A 13,955-nucleotide genomic window follows, 5' to 3' on the forward strand; every position below is an offset into this window, starting at 1 on the left:
CATTAATGTACAATGTAAACAGCTGGGGCCCCAACACAGAACCTTGCGGTACCCCACTAGTCACTGCCTGCCATTCAGAAAAGTACCCATTTAGAAAGAATAAGCTTGGTACCAACCCAAGAAGCACTGCGCCACCGCTTGCGGGCAGGTGGTGGAGTCACCAAGACCAAGCGCGGCAGGCGGTCTTAGAATAAGGTGGAGGAGATATGGGTGCAACCTTTCTCTGCTGCTGTTGTTGTTGTTATTGTTATGTTGTAACTGTTCCCAAATTAAAAGTTTTTTCTAAGTGATGTAAATTTACAAGTTTAAAAGTTAGTAAGTGATCTTAAAGCTTTTAAGTGATCTTAGAGTTTGTAAGTGATCTTAAGTGAAAACTTTAAAGTTTGATACAAGAATATGTTAAAGTTAAGTTAAATACAAACATATTGTTAAACTTCTGAATAAAATATATTTTAAATTATAACTGAATCATTTCCATCATTTGTTCCATTTACACAACACAACATTATGAAACAGGTCCAAACAGTAAACATGGTCCATTTGGAATAGTTGCCGCTGAGCCTTCAGGCAGCAACTGTTCACGGATGAGCTGCTGGCGCAAGGCTCGAGCAATCGTTAAAGGAGCATGACGGCCCGCCCTCCTCCGCCGTCGTGCTCCGGATCCAGGTAGTTGCATGGCTTCCTCGTCCTCCTCGTCATCTGCATCTTCCTCATCATTATCATCAGCCACTCTCGCCTCAGGTGGGTCTTCTACTACCATCTGCTGTTGCGTCATGATGGTTAAGTTATGCAGCATGCAGCATACAACTGTGAACTGACCGACAATCTCAGGGGACTATAACAAGTAGCCTCCGTAATGGTCCAGGAATCGGAAACACTGTTTCAAAATACCAATGGTCCCCTCTATTATGCTGCACGTCGCAATGTGCGACATGTTTTATTCCTGGTCAGCTTCCGCCCGGGTTGTGTGTAGGGGTGCCATGAGCCAGGTGGCGAGGCCGTACCCATTGTCTCCCAGTACCAGCTCTGCCCTTCCGGCTGCTGCTGAAACATGGCAGATATAATGCTCTCGCATAGGATGAATGCATCATGGGTGCTCCCAGGGTATCTTGCATCAACTGATAAGATGCGATGCATGTCGTCACACACGAGCTGCACATTAATGGAGTGGAAGTCTTTTCTGTTCTTGTACATCTCGGAATCCTCCAAAGGTGCTCGCAAGGCGATGTGTTACAATCAACGCAACCCTGTATCTTTGGGAAGCCAGCAATCCTGGAGAAGCCCACAGCCCTGTCACGCATTGCCTAAGTGGTCTTGGGGAACTTTATGTAGTCATTCTTCCAGGCATATAGTGCAGCAGTCACCTGCCGAATGCAGACATGTGTTGCATGTTGAGAAATGGCGCACACATCCCCAGTTGTAGCTTGGAAGAATACGGACGCATAGAATGAAAGTGCAGCTGTAACCTTCACTTCAACTGACAAAGCAGTCCTTCTGAGGCTTCTAGGTTGCAGGTCTGCTTTTACTAGCTCACAGGTCTCAGCTACAACTTCTTTGCGGAAACGCAGCCTTCTGACACAGTCTGCGTCACTCAGGTGTAGATACAAACGCCTGTCTCGATATACCCGATGTGGGTAAGGCCTCTTGCCCATCACCCACGGGCTCTGAGGTTCCTCATGCGTGGACGTCGAATCAACTGTCTCCTCCGCAGTACCATCATGCAGAAGGCTTGCACAAGGTATGGCATTGTCAGTATTGACCCAAGCTTAAATTTTACCTTTGCAAAAAGCTCTAAACGGCAGGCAGGACAAGGTTCTTTGTTCTCTCTCTCTCTCCCCACAGGTCTGTATGAACCACACCCAGGTCTGAGCAGGCGCAATGATCAGGAACCCCCCCCGCCCACCCCAATCCCCCGGGCTACATTTGATGCGTAGTGCAGTCTTTTGATGCCTTCCGATCACCTTCCACAGCCCCCCCCACCCACCCAGGCTTGATTCGATGGATAGTGCAGGCTTGTGATGCCCCCCAATCGCCTTCCACAGCCCCCCCAACCCCCCCGGGCTTGATTTGATGGATAGTGAAGGCTTCTGATGCCTTCCGATCGCCTTACACAGCCCCCTGCCCCCCCCAGCTTCTTTTGCAGCCGAGCCCGTGTCCAGGCTCAGGACTGATTCTGCCAGCCGACACTCTGACCCTCGAGCCCCGTTTGCAGACGTTCGGTGGTGGCGTGTCAGTTGAAAGAATATGAAAAGTTACAGAATTCCATCAAACTTCCATTTACTACATTATAAGGTTAAAAAAATATATTTATTATGTAAATTTAAGTCTTCTTGACTCCTTCCAAAACTTCGCTGAAAAACAATGGCGTCTTTCTGCGCAGATTTTTCAATGTGCGCTGCTTTTTCTTAACTCACCAGAGATTTTTTCAAGAGTGGTCAGATACACCACCTTAGGAGAAATTTTTATTGGGCAAACTTGCATAATTGACAAAAACTGGCGCAGGCATCAGGTTACGACCCTATGACGCAAAGAAAAACTAACCTAACAAAATTGTAACCAGCTCAGTTACGCTGGTGCAGATTCCTTGGGGAAACTTTAATTTTTTAACTTAGGCCAAAAAAACCGATGCGCACCAAAAAAATAGCGCAAATCACTGGAGAAAATTGAGCCTGATGATTGGTGCAGTAAGAAGTGTTCTTCTAAGGTTGAGTGTTAATGTTAATTGTTATGGTAAGGGCATCTCCCTGAATCTAACTTGGGGAAAACTTCACTTCGGAAAATGCTTATACTGACACAGAATAAAAAAAACTGAAAAAGGTTTCCTACATCATCATTGACATCTCCCAATTTTGATGAGCACAAACCCTTATGCACCCCAGAAAAAAAAATGGAATTTGTTGGACAAGCAATATGACCATAGAAACTGTTCAGAGTATTCAGACTCGTAACTTTTTAAAAATTTGTTCATGGGTTGTGAGCGTCGCTGGCAAGGCCAGCATTTATTGTCCATCTTTAATTGCCTTTGAGAAGGTGCTGGTGAGCTGTCGCCTTGAACGCTGCAGTCTGTGTGGAGACAGTGCTGTCAGGGAGGGAGTTCCAGAATTTTGGCCCAGCGCCAATGAAGGAACGGCGATATACTTCCAAGTCAGGATAGTGTGTGACTTGAAGGGGAACTTTCATGTGGTGATGTTCCCATGCACCTGGGTTTGGGAGGTGCTGCCAAATAAGCCTTGGTGAATTGATGCAGTGGATCTTGTAGATGGTACACACTGCAGCCACGGTACCCCGGTGGTGGAGGGAGTGAATGTTGAAGGTGGTAAATGGAGTGCCAATCAAGCGAGCAGCTTTGTCCTGGATGGTGTCGAGCTTCCTGAGTGTTGTTGGAGTTGCACTCATCCAGGTAAGTGGAGATTATTCCATCACACTCCTGATTTGTGCCTTGTAGATGGTGGAAAGGCTTTGGGGAGTCAGGAGGTGAGACATTCGCCACAGAACACTCAGCCTCTGACCTGCTCTTGTTGCCACAGTATTTATGTGGCTGGTCTAGTTAAGTTTCTGGTCAATGGTGACCCCCAGGATGTTGATGGTGGGGTATTCGGCAATAGTAATGCCATTGAATGTCATGGAGCGGTGGTTAGACTCTCGCTTGTTGGAGATAGTCATTGCTTGGCACATGTGTGGTGTGAATGATACTTGCCACTTATCAGCCCAACCCTGTTGTCGTCTGGGTCTTGCTGCATGCGGGCTTGGACTGCTTCATTATCTGAGGAGTTGCGAATGGAACTGAACATTGTGCAGTTGTCAGCGAACATCCTCACTTCTGACCTTATGATGGAGGGAATGTTATTGATGAAGATGGTTGGGCCTAGGACCCTGCCCTGTGAGGAACTCCTGCAGCGATGCCCTGGGGCTGTGATGATTGACCTCCAACCGTCGCAACCATCTTCCTTTGTGCTAGGTATGATTCCAGCCAGTGGAGAGTTATCCCTCTGATTCCCATTGACTTCAGTTTCACTCGGGCTCTTTGATGGTACACTCGGTCAAATGCTGCCTTGATGTCAAGAGCAGTCACTCTCACCTCACCTGTAATTCAGCTTTTTTTGTCCATGTTCAGCTAGTTCGGGAGCATCGGTCTTCTGCACGAGAGCCGGGATTTTGTCAGGGCCCATAGTCTTTGCTGTGTGCAGTGCATTCCCCCGTTTCTTGCTATCACATTGAATGAATCGAATTGGCTGAAGACTGGCTTCTGTGATGGTGAGGTCCTCAGTTGGAGACCGATTTGGATCATCCCCTCGGCACTTCTGGCTGAAGATGGTTGCAAGCATTTCAGCCCTGTCGTTTGTACTTGTGTGCTGGGCTCCACCATCATTGAGGATGGGGATATTCATAGAACCTCTTCCTCCCGTTAGTTGTTTAATGGTGCACCTACCTTCACGACTGGATGTGGCAGGACTGCAGAGATTTGATCTGATCCATTGAATGTGGGATCGCTTAGCCTTGTCTATAGCATGCTGTTTGCTGTTTAGCATGCATGTAGTCCTGTGTTGCAGCTTCTCTGGGTTGGCACCTCATTTTTAGGTACACCTGGTGTTACTCCTGGCATGCTCTTCTACGCTCCTTATTGAACCAGGGTTGATCCCCTGGCTTGATGGTAATGGTAGATTGAGGGATCTGCTGGGCTATGAGGTTACAGATTGTGGTGGAATACAATTCTGCTGCTGCCAATGGCCCACAGTGCATCATGGATGCCCAGTTTTGAGCTGCTAGATCTGTTCTGAATCTATCCCATTTAGCTCAGTGGTAGTGCCACACTACACAATGGAGGGTGTCCTCAGTGTGAAGACGGGACTTCGTCTCTACAATGACTTTGCGACGATCAATGGTACCAATGCTGTCATGGACAGGTAGATTGTTGAGGACGAGGTCAAGTAGGTTTTTCCTTCGTGATGGTTCTCTCACCACCTGTTGCAGCCTCAGTCTGGCAGCTCTGTTGTTCAGGACTCAGCGAACAGGATCAGTAATGGTGTTACTGAGCCACTCTTGGTGATGCACATTGAAGTCCCCCCCCCCCCAGAGTGAGTTCCATGCCCTTGTTACACTCAATGCTTCTTCCAAGTTGTGTTCAACATGGAGGAATACTGATTCATCAGCTGAGGGAGGGCAGTAGGTGGTAATCAGCATGAAGTTTCCTTGCCCATGCTTAACCTGAAGCCATGAGACTTCATGAGATCTGGAGTCAATGTTGAGAACTCCCAGGGCCAGTCCCTCCCGACTGTATACCACTGTGCCGTCCTCACTGGTGGGTCTGTCCTGCCAGTGGGCAGGACATACCCAGGGATGGTGATGGAGGAGTTTGTGATATTGGCTGAAAGGTATGATTCTGTGAGTATGACTATTGTCAGGCTAATGCTTGACTAGTCTGTGGGACCGCTTTTCTAATTTTGGCACAACTCCCCAGAGGTTAGTGTGGAGGACTTTGCAGGGTCGACTGGGCTAAGTGTGCCATTGTCGTGTCCGAGGTCGTTGCCGAGGTCGATGTCTGGTGGGTCTGGTTTTATTATTCTTGTTTTTCTTAGCAGTTTTTTTTACTACTGAGTGGCTTGCTAGGCCATTTCAGAGGGCAGTTAAGGTCAACCGCATTGCTGTGGGTCTGGAGTCACATAGGCCAGACCAGGTAAGGACGGCAGATTTCCTTCCATAAAGAACTGGCTGTTAGAAAAGCAGACTGGTTTTTAATTTTCATTTTCATGGCTGTAATGTATAAATATCTTTACAATTTAAAAGACTAATGATATTTCCTTTATCTCTGCTCTCTCGGTAGTTTTAAAAATACTGATTTATTATGAATGCATTTTTTGCCAATTGTAATTAATCCTCAATTTCTCTGCTATGAAAAATTATACCTTATCTGCATTTTATTCTTTGAGTGAGTATTTGCTGTCAGAGTCTCTCTCTTTTCCTACTGCAAAAAAGCAACATATCTTTTAAAAATAATTGCACTGCGTTACCAATTTGGACTGTCAGGTTACCATGCTTTTGATCTTGTATTGATAAAAACTGAGACTTCAGTACATTGATCTGATTCTGCTCATGTAAGATTTGGGTTGCATTCTCTGTGGTTTCACATATTTAATTGTTTTGCTACATTCCTTATTTTGTAGAAATTTTTTAAGCTGTTTCTACCAGTCACAATAATGTGTTTTTTTGCTTCTATTGAGTCTGCCCTTTTAATTTTCATCAACAGTCCCAATGTGCTCAATATACAGCGGATAGAAGAGAAGAAGAGAAGATGTGTGACCATCTCATTAGTGCTGCGAAGCATCGAGATCATGTTACAGCTAATCAGTTAAAACAGAAGATTCTCAATATCCTTACAAACAAGCATGGTGCATGGGGCACCATCTCTCAGAGGTAGGTCTTCATTATTTGTGGAAAACTCTGAATTTTTAAATCACTATGTATTACATTAGAATTGTGCATACATAGTGCAGCTGGGGTTGTACTGGACCTGTGGCAAAAGTCAAGTGTTATCAGAGTGCCTCATGACGTGGTCTCATAGAACTTGGTTTCCATGTGCTTAGTTTGGCACTTGACCATTTTATTGAGCATTTAAATAATCGTATTCCTTTGGTTAGTCGACAAATAAGGCAAATTTGGTGTCCTATCAAAAGTGGTTGCAGCCTAATTACACTGGACTATATTAGCCAATTTAGCACATAGCAAATTTGTTCCAGTAAATGCTTACTGTTCAGCTGACTATTAGATCACAAATTTTGCCAAGTTGTCAAGAACATGTAGGCCCTGAAATCATGGCCTACAATAAGAGCTGAGATTCAGGCTATTGCCCATATTTGCTGAAAAGTGGAAACGAGCGCCCGACTATAGACCATTTATTGCCGGTGCAACTTTCGGCATACATGCATGAGCTGCATCGCCCAGCCTATTTTAAAAAAAAAATATGACGTCATCCTAGTGCAAGGCCGAGAATAGTGTTTATAATGGCCCGATTATGGCCCAGATTATCGCCGAGCGCTACTTTCGCCATTTCGCCCACAATTCGGCCAACTGATCGCTGGCCCAAAAAGACGCTGAAGAAAAGCTACAATCACCTGACCTTAACTGGGCACTACTCGGCACTATGGACGCCATTTTCTAACTCGGAGGATCTGAAATAAAAGGCTGCTTCAAGTGCTTGTCAGGGGAATCAATTTGTGAGTGATTTTAAAGACCTTTTTGACTCTTGCCAATCATCTAATCACATTTATTTTTTGAGGACAAATTAAGGGCATTTATAACGATTTATAGTGATGGGGCCTGTAATTTCCCAACCAGTATTGATCACTAATTACATGCTGCAAAATAGAGATGGGGGAAGGTATATTGAAGAGCATTATGTGCCCAAAGAGGTGGCAGACTGCTGCAGAGGAGACATTACACCCAACGCATTTACAGGGATAAGCGATCATACCTGGACTTGTCTGATAACATGTGTGTTAGAAGACTGCGCTTCCGATAGGAGGTCATCAGTGAGATATGACAGCCAATTAAGGGAGATCTGCAGCCTACCAGCAGCATCAGGACCGCACTGCCTGTTGAGGTTAAGGTTACTGCGGCACTTTCCTTCTACGCATCGGGCTCTTTTCAGGCCTCAGCTGGCGACATTTGCGGTATTTCTCAGCACATCACACATTGCTGTATTCGACTGAAGCCCTTTACACATGCAGGATGGACTTTATAAGCTTCCCTGAGAAGGCTTTGGATTTCTCGCGAATAGCAAACTTCCCCAAGGTGCAGGGAGCAATAGACTGTATGCACATCGCCCTGCGAGCACCTTTTCAGGATGCAGAGGTGTTTCTGAACCGAAAGGGATTCCACTCCATGAATGTGCAGCTCATGGTCAATCACAAGCAAATAATCATGACAGTAAATGCAAATTTTCCAGGGAGCATCCATGATGCGCACATCTTGCGTGAAAGCACGGTGTCTGACCAGTTTAAGAGTCAGCCACAAGGTCACGGTTGGATGCTGGGGTATAAAGGACATGGCCTTGCCAGCTGGCTCATGACCCCACTGCGTAAACTCCAGTCGGAAACCGAGAAGCGCTACACGCAATATCGTCAAAGACAATTAGAGTGCTTTAGCAGCGCTTCTGATGCCTGGACTACTCAGGAGACAACCTACAATACCACCCTGAGCAGGTCGCTGAGTTCATTGTGGTGTGCTGCATGTTGCATAACCTAGCTATCAGGAGGGGTTGAGAATTGCCAGATGGGACTGCCAGTCCACATCGGGAGAGAGGAGATGTGGACGAGAACCTCGGCCGAGGACAATCAGGCTGGCGTTGAAATCATGCCCCCACCCCACCCTAGACCGCAGGAAAAGCTCCGTGGTAGTTACGCAGCTGCAAGACTGCTGTGTCCGCAGCTCAGAAATGAATGCTTCACGTGAACTTACATTGGTGACAGTTACAGTTGCGTTACATTTCATCGTTGCCTGGTCTGGCCTGGCCATGGCCATTGTTTCCAACCATTGTATTGATGTTTTACTGTACGTTATTAGAACACAATTGCCGACAATTGTAAAGTTAAATAAAAATGTTTAATAATTGAAGACTTAATTTTAATTTTTTTTTTAAATCCCCAACAGTCAACAACATTTGTAACACAACAACATAACACCCTCCCACCATCCCCAACAGTGAACATTCAACAGCACTTTTTTTAACAACAACAATACCTGCCTACCTACCTGCAGTCACACTTCCCTCCTGCACCTTGACACCCACCCCCCCCCCTCCCTTGTAGTAACCCCACATTTCCCACTAACCCCCTGAATAATGGGACCAAAACATCTTTCAGCAGAGCACCTCAAGGCCTGCTGCTGTGGGAGGGGTGACGTCGGCAGAATGACCTCAGTGGCTGTCTCCTGTCTTCCTCTTGTCTCGCATCTGTCATGGTGCTTGATGATACTGCACCTTGGGATCTGCCGTCTCCTGAAATTATCGCAAGCCATAAGGCATCGACAGAGTCGGTTGTTCGCCCCATTGCCACAACTATCTGCTCCATGCCCTCCATTATTCGTGCAGACAGTGTGGCAATGTTGCCAGTCAACCCACCAATCGCCTGGAGGAGCTCTCGACCTATGTCGACGCTCGCCCTTGACAGTGAGGCCATGCCCTCATTTGGATCTGCCCGTCACTGGATGTGCCTACCGCGCCGCCTCAACCTCCACGAGGTCGGCGTGGGCACTGGACACCTTGGAGTGGCCTGCTGCAAGCCGTTGGCCATGCTACTTCATCTGTTAATGATGACGTGGCCGCGGGTATCACAGATGAAAACTCTGGGTCATCTTCCTCCTCCTCAGATTCTTGTTCCTCACCTGTGGTGATGACCACCTGCAGCGGTAAAGGGTTTGGTGCAGGGGTCTCCCTTTGCACCTCATGAGTCTGGGTAGCTGCAAAACATAATTGTGGTTATTAGAAGAGAAGGGTAGACATGAGAATGCCTGCGCTGCGCAGGCATATGTAGGAGGAGCAACACTATTGCAATAAATGTGAACGAGAAACGTTACATATAATTAACCTGAGAGTACAGAAGTTGCATGCATAACATTACATCATTCATATATTATAATGAAATGCCATTAAATTACTTTAAATTACCACTGGTTTACCGCTGCTTTACACATTACTCACGTGGCGCAACAACGGGATCTGCACCACCACGGGTGGTAGAACGATTGTGGGTGCCCACTAGTGCTGCGGCACATTCCTCCAAGCAGGTGGAGCTCAGCAGACCCTTCTCCGGTCCGCCTCTGCTCTGCATGATTCTTAGATATCTTCCTCTGCAAACGTGACAAGAGCATGGCATAAGCTAATTGACTAGGTACTATTACGGAAACACACAGATATAGTAATCCACAATTAGTCACCCCACATTGTATTCATCCATAACTTTAATGTTATATGCTAATACGGTTTATATCCACAATGGATGCATGGTTATAACATCGATGTTCAGAGAAAATATTAATAAGATATTGTTTAGGAACTAATGCTTGACACCAAATATCTCGTGTACAATCTCCAGGAAAGGCCCCATCCACAGGCCATGCCATTCGGCGCCTGAGGACAGTTAGACGGTTTATTTGAATCGATGAAGGTCCCCTGGGGGGAGGGCGGGGGGCAGCAAATCAGGACCGCTGGTGAGCTCGACAATGACAGGAGTGTAATGGGAGGGGGCACCGTGTCCAAGGGCTGTGCTCGGAGACCTCCGTGTGGCTGGAGCTAATGTCCCAAAGTATCAAAGTGAGCCAGGGCAGTGCTCCCCCAGTCCAGGCTGGGTCACTGTGTGAGTGACAGCAGCCGGAGAGACACATAGTCTGGTAAAGGTGATTGAACCTCTCAGTGCTCAGTCGTGCCCCATCCACCAACGTAACCAAAAAGGAGACGGTGCCCAAGTTAAAGACTTGTTCATAGCACACAAGAATTCTCCTTCTAAACAAACATGGTGGAAATGCCGTATGTTTTCAGTCTGTCTGTTTCCAGTCATTCTTTAAATAATAACAATTAATACTGTTGATTAAATGTAAGGCATCTGAGCAAAATTAGACTTAAAGGATGGAGGTTCCGACCCCAGTACAAATCTTCGCAGGGAAGCTACCCAAGATTACCCAGCTTAATTACAATCCAGCAGATTTACATTCTAATTAATTCAGTGGATCATTACAATTTAAAATGTAATAGTTTAATACTTACTCTTGCCGAAGCTACCAGGCTGTTCCACCTCTTGCGGCATTGGACTGCCTCACGCCTATCGTGGGCCACTGAAGAAACAATGGTAACAATATCGCCTCTCATTTTTTGATCGGTCCGGGGGGGGGCAGGTTTCCCACGGTCATCCCAGGTTGATTGTCCCCACCTATTTTCCACCGCATTTACGAGGGCCTCATCCGCCTCATCCGAGAAGGCTTTCACCCTCCTTCTCCTTGACAGCTCCTCCTGTTGCATACTTGTATCATAGAAAATAGGTGCAGGAGTAGGCCATTCGGCCCTTCGAGCCTGCACCGCCATTCAATAAGATCATGGCTGATCATTCCCTCAGTACCCCTTTCCTGCTTTCTCTCCATACCCCTTGATCCCCTTAGCCGTAAGGGCCATATCTAACTCCTTTTGAATATATCCAATGAACTGGCATCAACAACTCTCTGCGGTAGGGAATTCCACATGTTAACAACTCTCTAAGTGAAGAAGTTTCTCCTCATCTCAGTCCTAAATGGCTTATCCCTTATCCTAATACTACGTCCCCTGGTTCTGGACTTCCCCAACATCGGGAACATACTTCCCGCATCTAACCTGTCCGGTCCCGTCAGAATCTTATACGTTTCTATGAGATCCCCTCTCATCCTTCTAAACTCCAGTGAATAAAGGCCCAGTTGATCCAGTCTCTCCTCATATGACAGTCCAGCCATCTCTGGAATCAGTCTGGTGAACCTTCGCTGCACTCCCTCAATACTAAGAACGTCCTTCCTCAGATTAGGAGACCAAAACTGAACACAATATTCCAGGTGAGGCCTCACCAAGGCCCTGTACAACTGCAGTAAGACCTCTCTGCTCTTATACTCAAATCCCCTAGCTATGAAGGCCAACATAGCATTTTCCTTCTTCACCGCCTGTATGCCAACTTTCAATGACTGATGAACCATGACACCTAGGTCTTGTTGCACCTCCCCTTTTCCTAATCTGCCGCAATTCAGATAATATTCTGTCTTCGTGTTTTTGCCCCCAAAGTGGGTAACCTCACATTTATCCACATTATACTGCATCTGCCATGCATTTGCCCACTCACCTAACCTGTCCAATTCACCCTGCAGCCTCTTAGTGTCCTCCTCACAGCTCACACCACCACCCAGTTTAGTGTCATCTGCAAACTTGGAGGTATTACACTCAATTCCTTCATCCAAATCGTTAATGTATATTGTAAAGAGCTGGGATCCCAGCACTGAGCCCTGCGGCACTCTACTAGTCACTGCCTGCCATTCTGAAAAGGACCCGTTTATCCCGACTCTCTGCTTCCTGGTCTGCCAACCAGTTCTCTATCCACGTCAGTACATTACCCCCAATACCATGCGCTTTGATTTTGCACACCAATCTCTTGTGCAGGACATTGTCAAAAGCCTTTTGAAAGTCCAAATCCACTGGTTCTCCTTTGTCCACTCTGCTAGTTACATGCTCAAAAAATTCCAAAAGATTCGTCAAACATGATTTCGCTTTCATAAATCCATGCTGACTTGGACTGATCCTGTCACTGCTTTCCAAATGTGCTGCTATTTCATCCTTAATGATTAATTCCAACATTTTCCCCACTACTGATGTCAGGCTAACCGGTCTATAATTACCCGTTTTCTCTCTCCCTCCTTTTTTAAAAAGTGGTGTTACATTAGCTACCCTCCAGTCCATCGGAACTGATCCAGAGTCGATAGACTGTTGGAAAATGATCACCAATGCATCCACTATTTCTCGGGCCACTTCCTTAAGTACTCTGGCATGCAGACTATCAGGCCCTGGGGATTTATCAGCCTTCAATCCCATCAATTTCCCTAACACAATTTCCCGCCTAATAAGGATATCCTTCAGCTCCTCCTTCTCACTAGACCCACTGTCCCCGAGTACATTCAGAAGGTTATTTGTGTCTTCCTTTGTGAACACAGAACCAAAGTATTTGTTCAGTTAGTCTGCCATTTCTTTGTTCCCCATTATAAATTCAACTGAATCCGACTGCAAGGAACCTTTTTCTCTTCACATTTATAGAAGTTTTTGCAGTCAGTTTTTATGTTCCCTACAAGCTTCCTCTCGTACTCCTATTTCCCCCCTCTTAATTAAACCCTTTGTCCTCCTCTGTTCAATTCTAAATTTCTCCCAGTCCTCGGGTTTGTTACTTTTTCTAGCCAATTTATATGCCTCTTCCTTGGTTTTAATACTATCCTTAATTTTCCTTGTTAGCCATGGTCGAGCCACATGGTCCAGACAGGGATGTACAATTGCTGAAGTTCATCCATGTGATCTTTAAATGTTTGCCATTGCTTATCCACCGTCAACCTTTTAAGTATCCTTTGCCAGTCTATTCTAGCCAATTCACGCCTCATACCGTCGAAGTTACCTTTCCTTAAGTTCAGGACCCTAGTTTCTGAATTAACTGTGTCACACTCTACATCTTAAACAAAAATTCTACCATATTATGGTCACTCTTCCCCAAGGGGCCTCGCACAACAAGATTGCTAATTAGTCCCTTCTCATTACACATCACCCAGTCCAGGATGGCCAGCTCTCTAGTTGGTTCCTCAACATATTGGTCTAGAAAACCATCCTTAATATACTCCAGGAAATCCTCCTCCACCGCATTGCTACCAGTTTGGTTAGCCCAATCTATATGTAGATTAAAGTTGCCCATGATAACTGCTGTACCTTTATTGCACATATCCCTTATTTCTTGTTTGATGCTGTCCCCAACCTCACTACTACTGTTTGGTGGTCTGTACACAACTCCCACTAGCGTTTTCTGCCCTTTGGTATTCCGTAGCTCCACCCTTACCGATTCCACATCATCCAAGCTAATGTCCTTCCTTACTTATTGCATTAATTTCCTCTTTAACCAGCAATGCCACCCCGCCTCCTTTTCCTCTCTACCTATCCTTCCTAAATGTTGAATACCTCTGGATGTTGAGTTCCCAGCCTTGGTCACCCTGGAGCCATGTCTCCGTGATTTCAATTACATCATATCCGTTAACTGCTGTCTGCGCAGTTAATTCGTCCACCTTATTACGAATACTCCTCGCATTGAGGCACAGAGCCTTCAGGCTTGTCTTTTTAACACACTTTGCCCCTTTAGAATTTTGCTGTAATTTGGCCCTTTTTGCTTTTTGCCTTGGGTTTCTCTGCCCTCCACTTTTACTTTTCT

The 13,955-nt window shown here is 46.0% G+C and overlaps 1 protein-coding gene across 1 annotated transcript in view; it reads left to right on the top strand.

Moving 5' to 3' along the window:
* The window catches only part of nbeaa (neurobeachin a), a 1,211,357-nt gene that overhangs the window by 691,527 nt on the left and 505,875 nt on the right, over positions 1–13,955 (top strand). The window contains exon 37 of the mRNA XM_070892347.1: positions 6,245–6,411. Within this exon, the coding sequence (XP_070748448.1) occupies positions 6,245–6,411 (167 nt within the window). The remainder of the gene's footprint in view (positions 1–6,244; positions 6,412–13,955) is intronic.

Source organism: Pristiophorus japonicus, chromosome 10 (genome assembly GCF_044704955.1).
Source record: "Pristiophorus japonicus isolate sPriJap1 chromosome 10, sPriJap1.hap1, whole genome shotgun sequence".
In the NCBI taxonomy this organism is placed as follows: Eukaryota; Metazoa; Chordata; class Chondrichthyes; family Pristiophoridae; genus Pristiophorus; species Pristiophorus japonicus.